Source organism: Malaclemys terrapin, chromosome 1, assembly GCF_027887155.1.
Source record: "Malaclemys terrapin pileata isolate rMalTer1 chromosome 1, rMalTer1.hap1, whole genome shotgun sequence".
Lineage (NCBI taxonomy): Eukaryota > Metazoa > Chordata > Testudines > Emydidae > Malaclemys > Malaclemys terrapin.
In genome coordinates, this window is record NC_071505.1 from 72,620,932 (window position 1) to 72,645,789 (window position 24,858).

Here is a 24,858-nt window from a genome sequence, read left to right on the forward strand (position 1 = left end):
TGGATGACCCTTTAAAGTACATGTCTGAAACACACAAATTTAATTTATTAAACTGAGTCTCATTCAATCTAAAGTATCAAAAACATCCAAGCTTGCTGTAGCTTGGTTTCCTATGAAAATTCTGTTTCTTCACTGCTTTTTCAAGCCCCCTTTCCCTTTCCCATTCCACACCCATATTGGTCCCACTGGGAAGAATGCTTGGCTGCTGCTGTTCCAATGGAGCCAAGGAGTTTTTGAATTTGTTTGTTTCTGTCCATGTGCTTTTGTGACGGAAGGCAGCATCTGAGCCAAAATAATTACAAATAAAATAAAAATTCTAAAAACAAAACAGCTGAGGCAATGCTCCCTAGTTGCTCGATAACATGCTAGGGTTAAGCTATACTTTAAAATACTCTTTGGGCTAGTTATTAGTTGGCTGTATGTCTTGGTTGTATGCATTATAGAATTGCTGTTGTAGATCTTTCACAAATATCCATTTCTGACAGAGAACCGCCAGGGGACAGGAAAAAAACCCAACATATCAGCTTTGGAAGGCTGGATATTATACAGTGGTACACTTTCCAGAACAGGAAATTACAGTCCTGTGGGACAAGAAGACAACGATACATGTCAAAGTTGGACCTCGGTGGAAGGTGAACCAAATTGTAAACTTGATATACAATGTATTTTATATTACAAAGAGGTTCATTCATACTGAAAGAAATACAGTGTGGGGTGGAAATATGGGGAGGCCCTTGGAATTCAGTGTATTAACATTTTATCTTTGGGCACTTTTGAAACCTGGTTTAGATCACAAAGCAAAGATGGATCCAAAGCAGAATATTGGATATAAACTCCTTGAACTTGGATTTTTTCCTCCCAGATACGAACCTCATAGCTGAGGCCATTATGTGGTCACAAGTTCTATGACTTTGATGGTCTCACTCTTGGTGTATATTTATCAATAATCTAAAAACCTTGGCACAATTTAGCAGAATTCAGCCCAATACATTCTGCTAAGAATCTCAGTTGGTAGGTTGCAGGTCAAGTAACAGCGACATTTACAGCAACATATAAGAAATTGAATGCTGGCTGCCTACGCTATTCCTGGATTAAGCTAGCACTGTCATTCTTTAACTCTCATAAGCAATAATAAAATGAAATTATCTCAAATTGAGAAAAATAAATACAGGCCAAATTGTGATTTCATTAGGAGTTCTTGAGGAATAAGTTACTATTTGGCATAAGCAAGTGTGTCAGAATCTGGCTTAAAATGAGTAACAAGTACTCGTAGAGTCTGAGGTTTGCACTAGATATTGAAATCAATATCTTTGCTTGTCTTCTAACCATAGGAGTGTTACACTGGTAAAGCTGCTTTCAGTCAGGTTATTTTAGTAATTCAAAGATGTTTCAGATAGTAGCATGAAGCATACTGTCAAGATGCTTTCAGTGCTCCAAATGCAACTGTTGACTTCTGTGGAATAATCATTATTGTCTTTGTTTTTAATTGACATCCCTGGTAATACATTCCACTGCTCTCCTGTGACATTCAGGTATTGGGGGGCCCGAATTAAGGCGAGAAGAGACTGAGATGATACAGCTGTAGAAGAGACAGCTCAGTTTATTACATACTCACATTTTGGGATTAAAATAAACATGGGCAAACACCCAGCCAGGGAAAAGGATCTAGAAAAGAAATAGGAGACACTCTCTGAGCACCTACCAAGGGTATGTTTAAATTGCAGTCAGGTGTGACTTCTGCACATGTAGACAAATCAGATCTAGCTTTGATCTAGCTATCTCCAGTAACAATAGCAGTGACAGCAGCACAGGCTGTACAAACCCACCCAGTTTCCTGGGTATGTACTTAAGTAGCTAGCCCGTTGCTGCTTGTGCTGTGCTATTCTGCTATTGTTATTCAAGCTAGCTAGATCCAAGCTAGCTCGGGTTTGTCTACACATGCTACAGTCACACCTCTGACTGGAGTGTAGACATACCCTCAGGTGTCAACCATGAATGCACATGCTCAGAGAGGGGTTCTGAAGGGGCCCCTCAGCAAGAGGAGTTGTAGTGCCCATACAAGGACACCAATACATCACACACTTCTCCTCCTCACACACACCTTTCTCAGAGACTTCAGCTCAACCAAGAAAGGGGCTGCAGTAGTAGGACCTAAAGCGCATGCCCCAATATTAAGAGTGCTACAGGTGACTGGCTTGTGCATAACTGTTGATATGAATGCCCTCACTATTCTAACTTGGATATAGGAAGAAGGTCTTAATGATCATTATTTAGTCAGACTCCAATGATTTGCGGTAATGTATCGGAACTTTTGGCTTTTGACTTGGATCGTACAAATGTCAGCTTTTAGAGGGAGTTTTGTAGAGACCCCAGTCCCTTTATTCAGTCAGAAAGTAAAGATACATTCTGGGAAGCAGAAAATAGAATAACAAATGAAAATATAATTTTCTGCTTTTAAAACCTTTAGTTCGGAGGTCTAAATATAGTGGCACTTCAAATATCGTCAAAGTGTGGGTCAGGGTTATAATCACCCTGTAAACTTGATATTAAGGCAACATTAATTTAGTTTCTTCTCCCTTAAACTATTTAAAAAGTAAAACCAAAAATGTTTGACCACTGTCAATAATCAAACTGTAATTACAAACCAATCAAAAGATGTTTAAAAATTTTCAATTTATGTTTTAGGGTAAATTAGCAGGTTTGTGTGGAAATTTTGATAAATATACTTCAAATGATCTGACTACATCAAACAACATGGAAGTGAGAAATGCTCAGGTTTTTGGAGAGAGCTGGGCAATAGGACAGGTAAGTAACATATCCGTTCACCAACTTAGAAATAAACAGCATGGAAAGTTAATTACTGTATAAAAGAACATGTAAACATTTGGAGTGCTGACATTTTCCAAATTGCCAGTCAAATCAATGCATGGGAGGGACATTTGGATACTTACGGAAGAATCTTTGTCTATAAACTTTATATGTGGTATAAAGATACCCCTGTATCTCAGTAAGTAGATGATGTTAAGTTTAAATGAAAAACCAAACCAAATAATTTTGGGGATGGTTTTTAGGAAACAAAATAATTGTTTTACAACAGAGTCCTGGTGCATGCTATAGTGATATCAATTTTAATATTAATATATAGGAAAAACTAGAATCTGCAAATTTCACATCTAGATCTGAACTTCCCCAAAGTTTGGGAATCTGGTATTTTGGACTGGATCCAACTTTAAGAAAATCTCTTGTTATTTCTTCTCCCATGTTAGAGGCCTCTGTTGAAGCAAGCATGTTCTGATTGTCAGAACTGTCATCTGCAAATCTTAGTCTGTCCTGCTATCATTTGCATGCAGGCAAATTCTGTTTCCACAGTGTTGGGCTAGACATCTTGACTCTCTGGGTGCTGTGCCCAGAATGGCCTATGAAATCAGATTCAGGTTCACTCAGTGATTTTAAAAATGTGGTTTATAAACAAAGATTAATCTAGCAGAGAAGATGAGATCAAATGATGGTTGCTGGTAAAAGGGGCTGGGGTACAGGGAGCATCAGTCACTGGTTCTCTACAAGTCTATTTGTTTGACTGAAATTTAATATATAACTGGCATTTAGGGTGACCAGATGTCCTGATATTTCGATGTCGTGATCCGCCGGCAGCACTGTTGTTTCTTTTTGCTCACAAAGGGGCACCCCCCCTTTGTGTCCCGATATTTTCTTCCCCTCATCTGGTCACCCTACTGGCATTGCCTGGTATAGTTAGGAAAACCTTATTAAAAGGTCATCTCCCTGCTAAAGCAGAATTGTTCCTGAGAGTAATTTTCTAGTATTTTGTCCAGGCTAGTTTTAAAATTTTCAAGTGATGGAACTTCCATCATTATTTCACAGCCTAATATATCTCCCCAAAGGGAAATTTTCCCAAATTTTCCCTTTCTTAATTTTCTTCAATTACTATTTTGTTATAAACCTGTGTGTCACCAAAATAATTTCTTTCCCTCCTTTGTGTTAATGCCCCCAAACATTATAGACCAGGGGTCGGCAACCTTTCAGAAGTGGTGTTCCGAGTCTTCATTTATTCACTTTAATTTAAGGTTTCGCGTGCTGGTAATACATGTTAACGTTTTTTAGAAGGTCTCTCTCTATAAGTCTCTATATTATATAACTAAACTAGTGTTGTATTGTAAAATAAACAAGGTTTTCAAAATGTTTAAGAAGCTTCATTTAAAATTAAATTAAAATGTTGATCTTACGCTGCTGGCCCACTCAGCCCGTTGCTGGTCTGGGGTTCTGTTCACCTAGGCCGGCAGCGGGCTGAGTGGGGCCTGCGGCTGGGACCCCGGGTGGCAAGGATCCGGCAGCCAGAACCCCAGACCAGCAGCAGGCTGTGCGTGGCCGGGACCCCAGACCGGCAGTGGGCTGAGCAGCTCAGCCCACTGCCGCTCAGGGGTTCCATCCGCCGGCTTCTGCCAGCCGGGATCCCAGCTGCTGGACCCACTCAGCCCGCTGCCGGTCTGGGGTCCCGGCCCTGCCACATACAGTGAGTACCTACCTTCTCCCTGGTTCTGGCCCACTCTCTTCCTCTCTCTGCTCTGAGCCGAGGGTGGGAGTGCACTGAGCACAGGGCTGGGGGTGAAGGGTCTGGCCAGGAGCTAGAATGAGGGAGGGGGCTCAGGGTTGGGGCAAGAGGTTTGGGTATGGGGCACTTACCTGGGCAGCTCCCATTTGGTCCGAGGGGTGCAGGTGGGAATGTGGTGTGTGTGTGTGTGTGTGTGTGTGTGTGTGTGTGTGTAGGAGCTCCCATTTGGTGCTCAGGGTGGGGGTGGGGATGTGGTGGGGTGCATAGGGTGTCGGGGGGCAGGGTATGTGGGGGGGTGCAAGAGTCAGGGCAGAGGGTTGGGGGCATGTGAGGAGGGTGCAGGTGTCAGGGAAGGGGGGCTGGGTATGTGGGGGGTTGCCAGAGTCAGGGCTGGGGTCGTGGGGGGGTTGTGAAGGAGTCCAGCAGAGGCTGGGTGTGTATGAGAGGGGTATGGGGCTGCGGGGCTCAGGGCAGAGGGCCCTGTGTGTGTGTGTGGGGGGGGGGGTCAGGGCAGAGGGCTGGGTGTATGTGGGGGGGGGTCAGGGCTCAGGGCAGAGGACTGGGGTGTGTGTGGGAGGTCAGGGCAGGGAGTTGGGGTGTGTGTGCCCCTATTCCACCCCACTTCCCCAAGGCCCTGCCCCTGCTTCTTCTCTGCAGACCCCGGGACTCCCATGCCCCATCCAACCCCCCCCTGTTCCCTGACTGCCCCCTCCAGAGATCCCCCACCCCTAACCATCCCGCCCGGGATCCAACCCCTATCCAACCCACCCTGCTCTCTGTCCTCTGCCTGCCCCCACCCCTTATCCAACCCCCCCGGACTCCTTACCATGAGGTTCCTAGCAGCATGTTCTGCTCTGTGCAGAGCCAGACACGCTGCCCCGCCCCTCAGAGCGCTGCGCGCATGGTGGCATGGCTCCAGGGGAGGGGAGAAGGCGAGGGCAGGGCCGGTGGCTTGCTGCACTCAGCCAGGTGCTCCGGCCCGGGAGCGCGGACCCCACGGCTTGCCGCGCCAGAAGAGTGGGGCCATTTGCCCACCCCTGCATCAGGGTGTGCCTAGGCACACCCTGTGCGCACGCCTATGCTTCTGCCCCCTGCCCCCGTGGGTAGGGGGGAGAGAGAAGAGTGGGCCGGGCTGGGCAGGATTTTTAATGGCATGATGCTCCAGCAGGCAGCAGAGTGCCATTAAAAATTGGCTCTTGTGCCGTCTATGGCACGCGTGTCATAGGTTGCCGACCCCTGTTATAGACTGATATCATGTCTTTGCTTAGCCAGCCAGTACATATTTTACTCTCTCTAATCTTTCCTCACAAGGAAACCACTCTAGTCTCCCTCATTATTCTTTCACTTTGTCAATATCTTTCTGGTAATGTGGTGGCCATAACTGTGCAGCTGCATCAGATCATCAGAAAAGAGATCATAACGTTCTGCTCCATGACGTGGTGCCTCTGCTTACCCAGCCCAGCTTGCTCTGGCTATTTTTGGAGCTGCATACTGTTGCAAAGTCATGTCTAATTTCCTGTCTGTGATCAGCACTAGGTCTCTGCCACCATTGCTGCTCCCCAGATTTTTCTTTCCCACCCTGGCGACACATGTTGGATGAATCTGCATTCAGCAACTTGAGTGCCCTTTTGTTAAACTTTCCTGCCCATTTGTTTTTCATTTTGAAGGAGGAGATTCAAAAAGGGAGTTGAGTATCTCCGTCATTTTTGAGTTATCTTGATGATCTTTGGCTCTGTTTTTTATGAGTTAATCTGTCCCTACTGCTGCTTCTTCATTTGAATATATAGGGCTAAATCATCCCTAGTGTGACGCCTTTTAAAGTCAATGGCAAAACACCAGGGATGGATTTGCCCCATGATGTTCTGTTTGTGATGTTACAATTGGTTGCTCTGGAAACGATTACACTGTGTCACAAATAAAAAAAAAAATGTTTTCATGTATGGAGCATGAAGCAGGAACATCTGAGTTCTTAAAAACAAAATGCAAAGGTTATTTTTCATGCAAATGTTTTCAATTATAAAACACGGGAAAGGAGGGGGGCAAACGTATTTGCTGTTTAACACTGCTTTCTCTGCTCCCTGGCAATGGGAGTTTTGCTATATCCCAAAAGTAAGTCTCTTGTAAAACAAACAAAAAACAAGAACAAAAACATAGTTCATATAAATAGTTTAAACACATTTTGTGTTTTTTTTTTTTCAAGTGTAAAAGCCCAAATGAAACCATAAAGCCATGTGAGGTGCATCAGAGCAAGTTCCCCTATGCCAAAAGGGAATGCTCAATTTTGTACAGTGATGTTTTTGCCCCTTGTCGAAATGTGGTAAGTTTATACTTTATTAACTATTCAAAGATGAACATATTGATTCTGAATCTCTGGTAGCAAAATATTCAAGAGTCAGTAATTAATTCCTTGTTACAGTACAACTGAAAGCCATTGACTCAGCCCCCAGTGCTGCAAGGATTTCTGTGTGGGTGAACTCCTGGCTTGTACAGAGCTCCTTGCAAGATTGGAGCCAAAGTCTGGATCATAAAGCTATAGAACAGTTGGTGGGATTTTCAGTATTATTAGATGCCATGGACATGACCCTCTTTCAGATAACGGAAAGTTTTGGGTTACCAGTTTGGAAAATCAAGTTTCTACTGTATTAGTGTATTTGTACATGATACGTACCTACAAATTTCTATGTTGTTAACTAAGTTTAAGACTATTCATATGCATCATGGGATTCTGAAAATTTGATAACCACAAGCGTTAAATGCACATGATATGAGAAGTTGGAGACACATGTATAGCTTTTATCTCAGGTGGCTGTCTTCTGTCATTTGTCCTGCTCAATCTGCATATGAGGATGCTGGGGGAGAGAGTGAGAAGATTTGGACGTCAGAGCCATGATAACGTAATTGACTGGCAACTAACCTTTTTATCAAATGTGTGGTATCTTGGCTTTGCTGGTACCCGGCTAATAGGGGCTTGGATTACAGCAACTTGTCTAAGGCTCAATACAGACAAGGTGGAGATGATGCAGATAGCTTGAGGAAAGTGTGACAAGGGAAGTCTCTGATCCCATTAATAAGGGTTTGCTGAGCCTTTATCAAATAGTTTGTAATTTGCATGTTTGTCTGGATTTCTGATTGTATCTGCCTATTCAGATGCCTTCAGTTACCAAAAGGGCCTTTTTACAGCTAGTTCGTGCTGCTGCAGTTTACTGCTATTGGTAGCCAAACTAGATAGATTAAAGCTAGCTCGAGTATGTCTGCACATGCAGGTATGCTGGAACAATTTGTCTAGCGGGGGTACTGAGATCCATTGAACCAAACTGTAAATCCTGTAAATGATGGAAACCACTTCAAGCCAAAGGGGTGTGCCCCTAGTTCCAACACCTATGTACACATGCTGCAATTACCCCCCTTAATTGCAGTATAGGCATTGGTGCTTGCCACAGTTGTTCTTTATGACTTCTAGACATAACGAATGGTATCTCCAGATGGCCTATCAGAAACTGAATCTCTTGACTTTCAGGGCATGGTGTAAGGACTACCAATTTGGTCAGAAATTTGCCTGATGGAGCAGTTACAGTGTTATACATAGTTAAACTATGGAGTGAGTAGATTTACTCATATTGACATTAGCCAATATTTTAGGAATTTTTTGAGCATCAGCCTGTGATGAATATATTCTCAAAATATAAAATAGAAATGAAATCCTCAGAAGGTAAACTTTTTTCTCTAAAAACAAACAAAAACTTAAGAATTCTGTTTTTTGTTGTGCACTCACTTTTCTCTATTTTACCAGTATTTGGGATCATTTTCAAACAATGGCACTTAAATTGCATTGGCAAAATTATGTTCACGAGAATTCACCTCACGTGCAAAACATGAAGTTGCATATCCAATTGTGTATTTGCATATGTACACATACCTTTGGTGTGCAACACATTTTGCAGGTGCAAGTACATTCCAGGTGTATATACCACTTAGACCTCATTGTTTGAAAATTTGGCTCATGGTGTCTCATAGTTTTCAGTAAAGCAGCCATTTTGAGTTATTGATTGTGATACAATTTCTGTAGACCTAAAATGTGTTACCAATGATTGATTTAAAACAACTAAACAAAGCTCCTCACTGTTTAATATTTCCAGCTTTTAGAATTGCAGTAAGAATTTTTATGATTATTTAAGGTTGCCTCAGCCTGACAAAGGGTTATTTTATAATTCAAGTTGCAAAAATAATGCAGTAGTTTCTTTCTTTTTAAGTTTTAGAGTTCTGAACGGCATGGGGAAGCAAATGGATGTGTGGGCTAATGCAAATCTGGGGAGATATAAGACAAATGAGAGAGAAAATCTTGAAAACACAGAAATATTTTATTTTTGTTTAAATGACAACAGCTCCAGAAATGCAGTCACTTTTTCTCAGACATTCTATTTCTTGCCAGAGAACTACACTGATTTTTTTTTTAAAGTAAAGTAAATAGATTTGTAAAATTGCTCATCAAGCTCTTCCTTTCATGTTGTTAATGTAAAACTACAGATGTTACACTAGATGGCAGTATTTACCTTATAAGAATAGAAAATCATGAACTTTGGCAAAATGTTGTAACCATTGTAAATGTTCATAATCACTAAATACCAAGAGTGTTGGCAGGCGTACCACATGAACTTTATGATATACACTTTTAGTTTTCTAGACAAGCAACATTGTTTGGGCAACTTGAAAGTTGTTCAGTGTTCTTCATCAAGACTTGAACACACTATTGGGGGCCTGCAGCTGTACAGTACTGCTATTGTTGGGAAGCACACTGTGTGCAATGGCAGACCTCCCTATGAAGACAATGGATGTTACTGTGTGTGCATGATTGTGCACAGGGGGTGGGGGGATGCTACTGCAAGATCAGTCAGTGCTAGCCTGTGTGGACAAATCTAGTTATACCTATGTTAAAAGATAAAGTAATTTACCCAGGCATTAGAAAATGTTCAGATTTTTATGACAGACTTTGAGGGTTGAATTCTGCTGTCTTTCTAAAAACAGAATTCAATTTGAAATTGGTGGGAGTTTTGGTGCAAAGTGATGGCAAGGTGGAGCCCACATGTTCAATTGCTTTTTTTCCCCTTCACTTTTCAGATTGATGTGACTTCATTTGTCAAAAATTGCCATACAGACACATGTAATTGTAATCTTGGTGGGGACTGTGAGTGTTTGTGTACAAGCATTGCAGCTTATGCTTACAAATGCTGTCAGCAGGGTGCAGCAATTCATTGGAGATCTCCCTCTGTCTGTCGTAAGTACATGATTGATCATGTCCCCAGAAACCACAGTAAAGAAACACCAGATTATCTGACCTTTTAATGATTGATTTCTGTTGACACATAAGGAAAAAGAAAAGATAAAAGTTCTCATTAACAATACAAATGATCTGAAGTGGGATAGGAGAAGCTATGATCTGAAGTGGGATAGGAGAAGCTATAATATATATTTACTTCTGCTCTAAATTTTTCATGCAGTCCATGCATTAACAAGTTAGTCATTTAGAACTGGATTTACATCCCTCTATAAGGAAACGGGCTATGATCACAATATTTTTGTATAGGTCCATCAGTGGCTATTAGCCAGGATGGGCAGGGATGTGTTCCTAGTCTCTGTTTGCCAGGTGCTGGGAATAGATGACAGGCAGGGCCGGATAAACTTTCCTGTGGGCCCGGGGCTATTAGATTTTGTGAGGCCCCCATATACAAGTCTTTTTTCTAATTTAAAACAAAATGATCACAATTATGGCATCAAGGCTATTAACACTATACTAAACTTGCCTTTTAATTAACATAAAGCCATTTTGTGGTTACATTTCAGTTTTAAAACTGTAGACTATAGTTAAGTTAATTCAAAATAGCCTATTTCTTACCTTAGAACAGCTGTTACATTGGTTTCTTTTTGGGAGGGAGTTTGGGTGCAGGAGGGGGCTCCAGGCTGGGGCAGAGTGTTGGGGTGCAGGAGAGGGTGAGGGGTGTGGGCTCTGGGAGGGAGTTTGGTGCAGGAGGGGATTCTGACCTGGGGCAGGGGGGTTGGGGTGCAGGAGGGGATGCGAGGTGCAGGCTCTGGCCAGGAGGCGCTTACCACAGGCGGTTCCTGGCTGAATGTGCAGTAGGGCTCAGGCAGGTTGCCTGCCTGCATGCCGCAGCCCACGCCACTCCCAGAAGGGTCCGGCTGCTGGCACGTCTCTCATGTGTCTCCGTGCGCTGCCCCCACCCGCAGGTTCTGCCCCCACAGCTCCCATTGGCTGGGAACCAGCCAAAGGGAGCTGCGGGAACAGTGCTGGGGGCGGGGGCAGGGTGCGGAGACACATGAGAGACGTGCCAGCAGCCGGCTGCTTCTGGGAGCGGTGTGGGGCCACGACATGCAGGCAGCCTGCCTGAGCCTTGCTGCGCCGCTGGACTTGTAGTGGCCTGGAGATTGCGATCGACTTCGCAGAGGCTCCAGGATCAACCAGTGATCTTGATCGACTGGTTGGTGATCACTGAATTGTATATAATTATGGATTTATTTTTGCGGGGCCCCCCGTAGCCCAAGGCCCTGGGCTGTAGCCCCTAAAGCCCCTGCATTAATCCAGCCCTGGCGACAGGGGATGGATCACTTGGTGATTACCTGTTCTGTTCATTCCCTCTGGGACACCTGGTATTGGCCACTGTCGGAAGACAGGATACTGGGCTAAATGGATCTTTGGTCTGACCCAGTATGGCTGTTCTTATGTATACCTTTGTCCTTAAAGTAGCCTCCATATTAGAGTATGCTACTTTCAAACTCTCATTGTGAGTTTGCCATCAGATATGACATATTTTACATCTAACTTCACTATGAAAAAAGTGTTCTTCAATGGATGATTCAGTAATGGATATTTGGTGCTTTAAAACAGCAGTGCTGACACTTCCAATTGAACACAGATGTGTGTCTAGTAATGATATCCTATGGAAATAGATCCACTAATTGAAACACATTAAAGAAAACAAAACTTTCTTAGATCAAAGTGAATTACCATACTGTGACCTTGATTTACGGTGACTCAGGGTTGTTAACAGATATGAATTTTATTGATGGCGTTTAATGATGTATCTATTTTGTTCTCTTTCAGCTTATAATTGTGAATATTACAACCAAGGTACGTAGTATTTATGTAAAGAAAAAATATTTCTCTATTGGATGCATCCTCATCTCTCAAAATAGCTTTATGAGCATTTTTATCATTATAATCCACACTGTTTCTTGCCATACCATATGACCGTCTATATGCTAGAAGGAACCATATTTTGAAACAATAGTTTAAATATGGTTACCCTCTCAGTTAGTTTTGTGCAGGATTTAGCTGCTGCTATGGCCAGGGCTTGGGCATGATTTTTGAAAACAAATTTTAAAAATGTTTTTCAAACTTTGCTTTCTCTAGTGTAGCCAAGATCTATATGTATGTAGGAGGCCAAATCCTTCCCAAGTCAGTATGACCAGATATTTCTCTGGTTAGTGGAAGTTAATGGTTTTTCAATATTTCTGTTCCATGAACGTGTAAGATGTCTTGAACTATGCACCAGCAGCTCAGCTAGTTAGCAAACTGACACCTGCGGGACTTCCAAGGGTACTGAGACAATGGTTACATGGATACAGGCCTCACAGTGATTAGCTAAACCACTTGTGTCTGTCATCTGGGATGTAACTTGAGACATCCTGCTGTAAAAACACAGCTCTCTACCATAGCAAAGAAAAATCTCTGTTAACTGAAGTGGTCCCAGAGGTTGTCTCCTTTCTGGGCCTCTAGGCCCTGCAGTTGGATTGCATAGTAACAAACTCTTGAGTACATTAGACATTCTCAACCATTAGAAGGCAGCAGTGACATATGTTAGCCAGAAATATTGCATGTCCTTTTCAATATTTGCCCTTCTATGCTAATATCATGATGTAATTGTACTAGGGTGACCAGATAGCAAGTGTGAAAAATCAGGACGGTGGTGGTGGGGTAATAGGTGCCTATGTAAGAAAAAGCTCCAAAAATCGGGACTGTCCCTATAAAATCAGGACATCTGGTCCCCTAAATTGTACTGCTCTCTTGTAATCTGATCCCTTATTCCGAGGCAGGCTTTTTCCCTGTCTCACCAGCCTGGACTAGAGGCAGACTGTAACATTTCATTGGAAACAAGCATCTGTGTATGTGTGTGCATGCGCCTTTGCCTTGTGTACTTGCCATGGTCTTTTAATCAGAAAAGTGTGGGTCAGGCTGAGTTCAAAGTAGCTTTGGCCTATATAATATTTGCAAGGGCTCACACAGATTTATAGATGAACCTAAAAATCTTCCCCTCCTCTACACCTTACTCCATTACGAAAGATATCTAACAATATTTTTTCTCTACATGTCCCATCTATTTCATGGGACTTCTCTCATATGAAAGCCATGAAAGCTTTTTTGACAAGCATATAAGTTAGTCTCTAAGGTGCCACAAGGACACCTCATTGTTTTTGCATACTGTTCAAGGGATTCAGACTACTGACACATTAGTGTACAAGCTGTGTGTTTGATGTTGTTATATATACTTATTACCATTTTAACCTTCACCGCAGTGAACTGCCTTTGTAGACAGTGAAATTATAATTGTGTTTCTTACAAAATGAATAGTATCACTATATATTGCATCTCTAATGTTACTGTATTAAAATGAACCTAAAAAGTTAATTGATTCAGTGTGAATTATAGCAAAACTGGAGATCTGAGCTTGTTATAGGCTTTCTGAATAGTTCTCACTCTTAGTAATTATTTCCTCATTATAAAAGTTTTTGTACATGGGTGCATCCAGACAGAAATTGCTCTGACCCATTGAGAGGTTCTACTAAATCCCCTGCTTGCACTATGTTAGCTTGGTTTATGTCCTGTTTATTTTATTGCTAGTGTTTCTGCTGGGTGATATTCTGTGATCTACGTGATGCTGGATGATATTGTTCCCTTCTGGTTTACAAATCTAATAGCCCTGATCCTGCAAGTTGCAATGCGTAGGTGGACTGCTGCACCCATGCAGAGCCATGTTAACATCAGTGGGGCTCTGTTAGTACATTGTAAAATGCAAGATTGGGGCTTATCAGTTTACTTCATATTAATATTAATAGGATAACAGATATTTTCTGTGAAAATATCATAGTCTTGGTACTTTCAAGAATGGCTCCTTAAAATGACAGAAATATTCATAACAAACTTCACCTTCATGACTTCATTTCTTAGAACTGCATGGCATGCTTCTTGGATCCTGGAACCAAGACATCACACAAACATTGAAATCTTGGCTAGATCCAGTGGTAGCATTGCATAATGGTGTGTCATTACCCAGAATACCATCTGGACTGTAGAACAGCTGTGTCACCTCAACTCTCCAACTGGGGATGCCTTTTACACTGCTTCACTGTGAGAGCAACCACTCTTGGTCTGCTCACACACAGCCTCCAGCATGTAAATTACTCCTAGTTATACTGCATGAGTGCTACTACACTTGGACCACAGCTCAAAGAGCCAGGAAGCAACCAGCCTCTCTGCAGAGCAACACCAGCAAATTCCCAGTCCCAGATTTCCCCACCGAAATGTGCGTCTTGTACTGCCCAGCCCTCTCTTAGACAACACAAGCTCATATGAAGTCCGTCATTTTATTACTAGAAAATGATATGCACAAATCCTGTTATCTCCAATGGAGTTTCCCAAACACACTGGTTTAGGTAAAATAATAAAACAGGTTTATTAACTACACAAAGATAGATTTTCAGTGTTTAGAGGTAATGAAACATAAAAGTCAGAATTGGTTACAAGAAAACAAAAGTAACAAAAGAAAAAGTAAACAAAAGAAAACAGTGACTCACTGAGGGGAGTGGGCAGCTCACGCCTGTTTTGGCAGCAGGACCCAGCTGGGGTCCATCCCTCTGGCAGCTTCTCTGGTTTGACATGCGACTGCCACTCCCCACACAGAGCCCATCCATCGCCTATGTCAGAACTTTCTTCTTACCTGACCAGGGGAAAGGGATATGCAGTAGGGAAGGGGGTTAGTGGGAGTTGTAGTGCCTCCTTAGCAGATCCATCACACTAGATTATGGCTAGAGCCCTTGTGTTCTTCACAAACATGAAATAACACAAAAAATAAAATGAAAAATAACATATAAAACAAGAACACTCACCTGGCAGCAGCTGCTCCTATCCCATGGGTAGGGCCCTACCAAATTCACAGCTGTGAAAAATGCATCACGGATCGTGATATCTGGTCTTTTGTGTACTTTTACCCTATACTATAAGGTAAAAGTATACAAAATACACAGCTTTTCTCAAACTGGGGGTCCCAACCCAAAAGGGGATCACAAGGCTATTATAGGAGGCTCATAATATTGCCACCCTTTCTTTTGTGTTGCTGCCAGCAGCACTTCTTTCAGAGCTGGGCACCTGGCTAGCAGCCACTGCTCTCTGGCCACCCAGCTCCGAAGGCAGTGCAGAAGTAAGGCTTGCAATACCATGACCCTCCTACAATAGCCTTGTGACCCCCTTTTTGGGTCAGGACCCCCAGTTTGAGAAAGTCTGGGGGTCTTAAGGGCTTTACATGTTTATATTTTGCCATTTTAAAATACATATTCATGGTTGTTACAACACCATGAAATTTAAGATTTAAATATCTGAAACCGTGAAATTCAAGATTTAAAAAAATGCTATGACCGTGAAATTTACAAAAATGGACTGTGAATTTGGTAGGGCCCTACCCATGGGGATGGGCCTGGCTCCTTGCTCCTGCAAACTGATGCACACAATCTCAGAACAGCTCAGGTTTGGCCTGGCTGCCCTTCCCTTCCGATGGAGGAAGGTGCACAGGCAGGCCAAGTTTGAGTGAGTGATGCTGTGACCTGTTACTACTTTTTGGCCTGAGTGGCTAGTCAAAAATTCAGGGTCTTGCAGGCTGTTCCAGTTATGAGGAGAAATTGATGATGCAGTCTGGTACCTTTGAGGCAATCTTGTTTGTTTGCAAAAAATGTAGAAAGTCCTGTTTCCCTGAACACAGGAGGAACCAAAAGATCATTTCTTTCCTTACAGCCCAAACTTGCTAGCCAGCACCAAAACCAGATGCCATCTTTGTAGACTTCTCTCAGTGTCATACACCAGACTTGTCTAGGCTGTGTCTGGTTTACTTCCTTTTATCTCTCTGTTTTTTGTCTGGTCTCTTTTCGAGTCAGTTCCTGTGTGGAGGGTAGTGATTATGCCCAGCAGCGTCAATTACATTTTGTGTAACCCACAGCAATAGTAAGAAGTGAAACCTTGTAAAAAAAATTATATATATTTGTGAACCTTTCCACCAGAGCAACATCAGCGTCAAATGTTTGCCTCATCAGTGTTCTTGTAGTTGACAGCTGTAGGTCAACAACTTGGAACTTCATGTCTACTTCCCTCTGGCCTTACTGGATAGATGCAGAGATCAAATTCAATGCCCATTGGGGAATAGTGGTATTACAATTCTTTCAATATTTTATTCCATATTTCATCATCTGTGTGTAAATATGACACCTTCAGTTTACCACCAAGAGTGGGGATATGTAGAGGAGGAAATTTCATGAAGAACAAACCTGGGTTACTTATTAGTGAGGGTAGTTATCGAATATATCCATACTTGTCTTTCTTGCATCTCACTTGTTTAGAGTGTTTGTATTCTGGACAGGAAGTGAACTGGGGCAAGGGAATGTTGTACCTCTTGCATAAGGTATGTCTACACTGCAGCTGGGAACATGCTTCCAAGATCAGGTAGACAGACACATGCTAGCTCTGCTGAAAACAGTGGTGTTGCTGGGGGTAGCACATAGCACAGGCTAGCTGTCTGAGTACAAACCCATCCAGTCCCCAGGTACATACATGGCCAGCTAGCTCAAGCTGCCACTTGTGCTATGCCCAACTATGCTGCTATTTTTAGTGTGCAAACTATATCTATTTACTTGAACTGTGAATGTAGCTGCAATGTAGACATGCTGGTCTTAGATGCTGTCTTAGCCCGAGATTACATTGAGGCACATGGTCCCATTCTAAGTGAACTGCTTTTAATGCTTCCTGGGTTTTCTTATCTTTTGTGAACAATTCCAAGTGTGGGAAAATAATTGATGGCAATATATGCCACCAATCATTGGTGGTAAGTAACTGAGGTTTTGCTTTTTTATATAAGTAATCAATAGATTTTTCCATTTGATTTTGTTTGTTTCACTAGGCCTTGGAGAAGGACCATATATTTTGGCAAGTTATGGACAGAATGATACTGTTATAGGAGCTAACATTACCAGCAGAAAGCTATTTCCTTTGCCTAGAATCAGTACATATGAAAACGTGGGATTTAGTTTTATGATAACTCCCGGCCTTTTCAAAGATAAAGACTTATGTAAGTATACTCAATATTACAGTAATGACAAAGACTAGCTTAGAACTATATATATGTATCAGTTACTCTGTTACTTATTTCTAAGTTTATTAGTTGTCTAAAGTATGCTACAATGATTTTTTTTTTCAGTTTGTCCTTCATGGAATGGAATAGCCAGTTGGAAAACTGATTTTTCCTTACAGTTTCAAGAAGAAATATAGTGCATTTAAAATACACTCTTGGAAAAATTAACTTAAGACTTTAATGCTAAATTTCGCAAGAATATATTTTAGAAATGCAGCAAGGACCAAATGACAGTTTTTGTAAGGGAAATTTAAGTATCTTGTGCAACTAGAAATAGAAATGGTTTGCATGGGTAAATAAGAAACATTAGATATTAAAAATGTTTACCAAAAATGTTTGTGTCCCCAGTAATAAACCAACCACCTATGCTACGGTTATTAATATATATATCTTCTTCCTATTTCTGTTTGTTCACACTAGGAGAGATTAGCATACCAGCTACTCTCACCCACAACAGATTCCAAACACAGAGGATGTTCCCCTGGGCAAACCCTTAGTTACACACACACACACACACACAAAAAAAAAAAAAAAAAACAAACCAAAATACCCAATTTGACTATTCCTCTAATTGCACAAGACAGGTTACAAAGAAATAAACATAAATCTATTTATTTCCTTCACTAATACTCACTACTTAATAGGAAGCTGAATTCTGGAGCTTTCCCACTCCGGTCCAAACTGAAACTTAACAGACAAAGGGAACTTTCCTCCTTCCCTTTAAACCATCTGGTCCTCCCATTGGTTCTTCTGGTCAGGTGTCAGCTAGGCTAGGTGAACTTCTTAACCCTTTACAGGTAAAAGAGACATTAACCCTTAATTATCTGTTTGACAATATTTAAGAGAAATTGAGATATATTGGCAAGGAAGAAAATAAGCTTTTTGGATGACATTTGAAAATAGATGGAAAGGTGATGAAGTAGAAGGATGAATGAAGTCTAATGAAATTCTCCAGCAGATATAATATAGTACAGGTAAAATGTTGAGGTGACTGAAAGCTGAATTAAATCCATGTAATATATGGACATTTTTCAAATTACTGTTAGGGATGAGATAATATTTGGATGAAGTACGGAAGCTGCATATTTTTACCCATGTTATTTGAACCAAGTCTTTTTTGAGCTTCTCAAATGTTCAGAGAAGTGATTTCTTCACTTTTGATCTGTCCAGGACCAGAACAAGAAGTGATTAAATACAACTTTCCTGATGGCACTTCTGGCTGTGACTGGATGTCTCAGGAGAGAAGACTGTTCTCACAAAATGTGTACCCTGATTTTGCAGCCAAAAGAAGTTTGGACAAACTATGCTTACATAACTAGAGCTGGTGGGAAATTTTCTGGTAAAACTAAGAAAATGCCAATTCGGTAGAGTGAAGGGTTTAGCTGAATATAGCACAGATTTGATGAAACTTGTGTCAAAACGCAGCAGAGCACTGGGACTGTCTGTCTCTCTGCCTCTCCCTAGCTCCAGGGATGGGCAGCACCTCTCAGGCTCCCAGACTTGGTAGCTCGGTGGAGGGAGGCAGAGTGACCAGGCTCTCAGACTTTCTGGCAGCTGGCTAGAAGACTCTTGTCCTGGAGGGCAGAAAAATCCTGTTTAGGTTTTTCCAAAATAAAATTTTTCTTGAAATCCCATTTTGTGAAAACTTGCATGTTTTTTAATGTCTCATCTCACTTTGGAACAACACTTTTTCTCAAAAAGGAATTTCACTTTTTCAGTCAGCTCTATATGTAGCTGAATTTTCAGATTTTTATCTGAAGTGAATTATGGGTCAGCATTGCTATTTTCTACAGAAAAATGGGAGAATTTTTGTGAAGAGCACTAGTTTTGACATAAACTACTCAATAGCTAATGTAGTCCATAGCCTCTGGTTCTCTGGTGTGATAGCCTACTCCTGATTGCTTTGTATTTTGTTTGTGACAGCTCTGTCTCTTGTTTCCCTTGAGTCTGCTGAAAGACCAAACTATTTCCTGTATGTCCATGACAATGAAACTGTTACTTTGGAACAGTGGGCAGCAAGTTCTTCATTTCGTAGAAGAGCTACATTTTTCCACCACCAAGGCCTCTGGATTCCAGATTATAGCGCGTTTGAACTTCACAACAAGAAAGGCTTTTTCATTATATTGACAGCTTCTGGCATTAAAGTGTCAAAGTATGATGATTCAGAAGAATTCAAACGTACAAGTAGCTTTAGCATTGAAGGTAAGTTGTACACGATCCCAAAGAATACTGTACAGTTCTGTTCTAGTTGTCTTAAGAGGGGTACACATGAGTGCATCATCTGCATCAATAGTAGCAAATATTTGTACTGATTTCCCCTATTTGTTTTTGTGTTTATTCCCCTCTGTGTCCAGATGTTATTGATTTCCTATTTTTGAGGTCATGAATATTGCCTTGACAGCATAACTCAGTCAAATTTGTAATTATTTTTATAGGGCTGTTGATTAATCACAGTTAACTCATGTGATTAACTCAAAAAAATTAATCACGATTAAAAAAATTAATCACAATTAATCCCACTGTTAAACAATAGAATCCCATTTGAAATGTATTAAATATTTGTGGATGTTTTTCTACATTTTCAAATATATTGACTTCAGTTATAACACAGAATACAAAGTGTTTAGTGCTCACTTTATATTATTATTTTTATTACAAATATTTGCACTGTAAAATGATAAACAAAAGAAATAAAATTTTTCAGTTCACCTTGTACAAATACTGTAGTGCAATCTCTTTATCATGAAAGTGCAATTTACAAATGTAGATTTTTTTTTGTTACATAACTGCACTCAAAAACAAAACAATGTAAAACTTTAGAGCCTACAAGTCCACTCAGTCCCACTTCTTGTTCAGCCAACCGCTAAGACAAACAAGTTTGTTTACATTTACAGCAGATAACACTGCCCACTTCTAATTTACTGATAGGTAAGGTCCCATGGGAATCAAGACTGAGAGGAAAAACGACTGAGGAGAGTTGGCAGTTTTTCAAAGGGACATTATTAAGGGCTCAAAAGCCAGCTATTCCGCTGGGTAGGAAAGATAGAAAGTGTGGCAAAAGACCACCTTGGCTTAAGCATGAGATCTTGCATGATCTAAAAAATAAAAAGGAGTCATATAAAAAATGGAAACTAGGACAAATTACAAAGGATGAATATAGGCAAACAGCACAGGAATGCAGGGGCAAGATTAGAAAGACAAAGGCACAAAATGAGCTCAAACTAGCTACAGGAATAAAGGGAAACAAGCAGACTTTTTATCAATACATTAGAAGCAAGAGGAAGTCCAAAGACAGGGTAGGCCCACTGCTCATAAACTAGATGGGTTTATCCAGCCAGTTATGCACCCACCTTATAGTAGCCCCATCTAAGTTGTATTTACAAATACAACTTAGATGGGGCTACTATAAGGTGGGTGCATAACTGGCTGGATAACCATACTCCGAGAGTAGTTATTAATGGTTCCCAATCCTGCTGGAAAGGTATAACGAGTGGGGTTCCGCAGGGGTCTGTTTTGGGACAGGCTCTGTTCAATATCTTCATCAATGACTTAGATATTGGCATAGAAAGTATACGCTTATTAAGTTTGCAGATGATACCAAACTGGGAGGGATTGCAACTGCTTTGGAGGATAGGGTCAAAATTCAAAATGATCTGGAGACATTGGAGAAATGGTCTGAGGTTAAACAGGATGAAGTTTAATTAAGACAAATGCAAAGTGCTCTACTTAGGAAGGAACAATCAGTTTCACACATACAGAATGGGAAGAGACTGTCTAGGAAGGAGTATGGCAGAAAGGGATCTAGGGGTTATAGTGGACCACAAGCTAAATATGAGTCAACAGTGTGATGCTGCTGCAAAAAAAGCAAACGTGATTCTGGGATACATAAACAGGTGTGTTGTAAGCAAGACATGAGAAGTCATTCTTCCACTCTACTCTGCGCTGGTTAGGCCTCAGCTGGAGTATTGTGTCCAGTTCTGGGCACCGCATTTCAAGAAAGATGTGGAGAAATTGGAGAGGGTCCAGAGAAGAGCAACAAGAATGATTAAAGGTCTCGAAAACATGACCTATGAAGGAAGGCTGAAAGAATTGGGTTTGTTTAGTTTGGAAAAGAGAAGACTGAGAGGGGACATGATAGCAGTTTTCAGATATCTAAAAGGGTGTCACAGGGAGGTGGGAGAAAACTTGTTCACCTTAGCCTCTAAGGATAGAACAAGAAGCAATGAGCTTAAACTGCGGCAAGGGAGGTTTAGGTTGGATATTAGGAAAAAGTTCCTAACTGTCAGGGTGGTTAAACATTGGAATAAACTGCCTAGGGAGGTTGCGGAATCTCCATCTTTGGAGATATTTAAGAGTAGGTTAGATAAATATCTATCAGGGATGGTCTAGACAGTATTTGGTCCTGCCATGAGGGCAGGGGACTGGACTCGATGACCTCTCGAGGTCCCTTCCAGTACTAGAGTCTATGAATCTTTGAAACAATGTAACCAGAAAGTGAGAACAGGCATTCGCATGGCACTTTTGCAGCTGACATTGCAAGGTATTTACGTGCCAGATAGGCAAAACATTCATATGCCCCCTTCATGCTTTGGCCACCATTCCAGAAGATATGCTTCCATGCTGATGACGCTTGTTAAAAAATAATGCATTAATTCAATTTGTGACTGTTCTCCTTGGGGGGGGAGAATTGTCTGCATCCTGCTCAGTTTTACCCACATCCTGCCATATATTTCATGCTATAGCAGTCTTGGATGATGACCCAGCACATGTTGTTCATTTTAAGAACACTTTCTCTGCAGATTTGGCAAAATGCAAAGAAGCCACTATTGTGAGATTTCTAAAGATAGCTACAGCACTCAACCCAAGATTTAAGAATCTGAAGTGCCTTCCAAAATCTGAGAGGGACAAGGCATGGAGCATGATTTCAGATGTCTTAAAAGCGTAATACTCTGATGTAGAAACTACAGAACCCAAATCACCAAAAAAGAAAATTATTCTTCTACTGGTGGCATCTGACTCAGATGATGACAATGAACATGCATTGGTCTGCACTGTTTTGAATCATTATTGAGCAGAACCTGTCATCAGCATGGATGCATGTCCTCTGGAGTAGTGGCTGAAGTGTGAAGGGACATTCAAATGTTTAGCATATCTGGCATGTAAATACCTTGCGACGCCGGCTACAACAGTGCCATGCGAATGCCTGTTCTCACTTTTAGGTGACATTGTAAACAAGAAGTGGGCAGCATTATCTCCTGCAAATGTAAACAAACTTGTTTGTCTGAGCGATTGGCTGAATAAGAAGTAGGATTGAGTGGACTTGTAGGCTCTAAAGTTTTACATTGTTTTCTTTTTGAATGCAGTTATTTTTTGTACATAATTCTACATTTGTAAGTTCAACTTTCATGATAAAGAGATTGCACTACAGTACTTATAATGGGTAAATTGAAAAATACTATTTCTTTTGTTTTTTTTACGGTGCAAATATTTGTAATAAAAATAATATAAAGTGAGCACTGTACATTTTGTATTCTGTGTTGTAATTGAAATCAATATATTTTAAAATGTAGAAAACTTCCAAAAATATTTAAATAAATGGTATTTTATTATTAACAGTGCGATTAATAGTGCAATTAATCATGATTAATTTTTTTAATCTCTTGAGAGCCCTATTTTTTTTTTTATTTGGAAATGAATTTGGTGTGTTATAACAAGCAGACAAAGGTTCATATATTGTTTAGTGAGCTATAGATATTTTTTCTGTTTGCTGGGCGAGGCAGTAGTGTTGTTCCTGAAATCAACAGCACATTTGGGTATATGTCCTTTTTCCTTTAATACTCCAATATTTTTAAACTTTCTAGGACTCCTTGGTTTAAATACTCACTTATAAAAACACTGTTATTCATTTGGAAGTTTTGGGGAGTCTGTACTTCATTTCTACTATCAACTTGCTATTACTGTAATATACATCATAGAAAAGACTATCAGTCTATAAATACCATGCTTTCCTTCTTTCTCAGATCTCCATGCATCAGTGCCTTATAGGAGGATGTGTGAATGGAGATATGAACCTTGTGCTAGCCCCTGTTTTAAAACATGTAGTGATCCTGAAGGAGTAGAATGTAAATTTCTTCCACCGTAAGTCCAAATAAACTATATATCTCCAATATAATACTATTATATAGAATGTATACGCTATCATTTTTAATAATATATTATAATATATACTAATCTTTACAACAAAAAGTTCACTTCAGTGAAGTTATAACAGGGTTGAATTGGCCTCTTGTGCCTTGTAAAATTAAGTATGCACATGTCCATTAGATGATTTTACATGATATATGTTTGTTTATCTGTGGGTAATGGTCCATCAGCATGAATGTGGAATGACTCCTTGTCAATCTCCTACTGGCTGCATCAGGATTTCAGAAGTGTGTGTGTGTGTGTGTGTGTGTGTGTGTGTGTGTGTGTGTGTAAACTAATGGAGGGGTCTCAGGATTCTCTGTGTGGCAGGGTCAAAAAAAGGAACCTTAAAAACTGTCATTTTGTCAAACTGAACTAAGATATTGTAGATTTGCCATTTTTTCTAATGTGATTTTTTGGGGGGGTTTTATTAAAGGGTTGAAGGATGCTTACCATATTGTCCTAAAAATATGATCCTTGATGAGGTGACACTTAAATGTGTTTATCCAGAAGACTGTAAGTACTTTCTGCAGTTACCAGTAAAGTTTTTTATTATATAATTTATTTAGTGCTCACGCCCAGTGGGATAGGTTGGACCCCCCTGTCCGGGATGCCACCTGAAGTACTGGGGTTTCACTGAGCCTCTCCTGCTCCACCAGCCTGGATTCCCTCTCCCTGTTTTGCTGAATTAGGCTCTCCTGCCTTTTGCAGCACACACACACAATGAGCCACACCCAGGTGTAGACACAGACTGAAGTCAGCTCTGTGTGAGAGGACTCACCCAGCACTAATGTGCAAACCGGTTTGGGAGAGAAACCCAAAATAATACTGTCTTGCACTGTATAGAAAGATCTGCACAGCGCAAGCTCATAAAAATTCGCCTTCTCCCTCAATGTGGAGAGAGATGTGCACGGCTTCTTGTCCCCCTCTCCCCCAGATATGAATTTCACAAACTGGCTTATGTTATAAACAAGAAATAAGTTTATTAACTACAAAAGTTAAATTTTAAGTGGTTATAAGGGATAGCAAACAGATCAAAGCAGATTACCTTAGTAAATAAACAAAAAACGCAAACTGAGCGTAACACACCAGATAGGTAAGGTTAGCATATTCTCACTCTGAGTGACAAACAGGCTGGCAGATTCTTAAGGCACAAGTTGCCTTGGCTTTCCCAGGTTTTCATACACAGGCTAAAAATCTTTCTAGCCTGGGACCATCACTTCCCACAGTTCAGCCTTTGTTCCTCAGGTGTTTCCAGGTGTGTTGTTGTAGGGAGAGTGAGGTCCCGCCCAATGTCATTTTCCCCCTTTTATATCTTCTCCCCACTTGCTGGAAGCTCTTTTGCTGTGACTGGGGTCAAACAATTCCCATTGGGTAGTGCTATCTCTGAGAGGTTTCTGTTGTACACAGTTCCTGGGGTAATCCTTGTGCTTGTGTGCATTTCCTCAATAAGCCATCAAAATTGTTTGGCCTTTTTACTGTCGTACCTGAAAGGCTGCTTGTGGGTGTTTTCAACCTCAGGGCATGTTTCAGCAACACATACATAGCTTAACTTCATAAATTACAATAGCACATACAATTCTACGAGATATTACTGTCTAGCAGATCAAGACTTTTAGAATGACACCTCACAAGGCATACTTTGTA

General features: G+C 41.0%; 1 protein-coding gene across 4 annotated transcripts in view; it reads left to right on the top strand.

Annotated features, from left to right (window-relative positions):
- The window catches only part of OTOGL (otogelin like), a 141,543-nt gene that overhangs the window by 61,690 nt on the left and 54,995 nt on the right, over positions 1-24,858 (top strand). For all 4 annotated transcript variants that reach the window (XM_054027238.1, XM_054027247.1, XM_054027256.1 and 1 more), the window contains exons 27-35: positions 486-632; positions 2,686-2,805; positions 6,768-6,884; positions 9,683-9,839; positions 11,682-11,708; positions 16,798-16,965; positions 18,952-19,230; positions 23,049-23,166; positions 23,648-23,727. In XM_054027238.1, the coding sequence (XP_053883213.1) occupies positions 486-632; positions 2,686-2,805; positions 6,768-6,884; positions 9,683-9,839; positions 11,682-11,708; positions 16,798-16,965; positions 18,952-19,230; positions 23,049-23,166; positions 23,648-23,727 (1,213 nt within the window). The remainder of the gene's footprint in view (positions 1-485; positions 633-2,685; positions 2,806-6,767; positions 6,885-9,682; positions 9,840-11,681; positions 11,709-16,797; positions 16,966-18,951; positions 19,231-23,048; positions 23,167-23,647; positions 23,728-24,858) is intronic.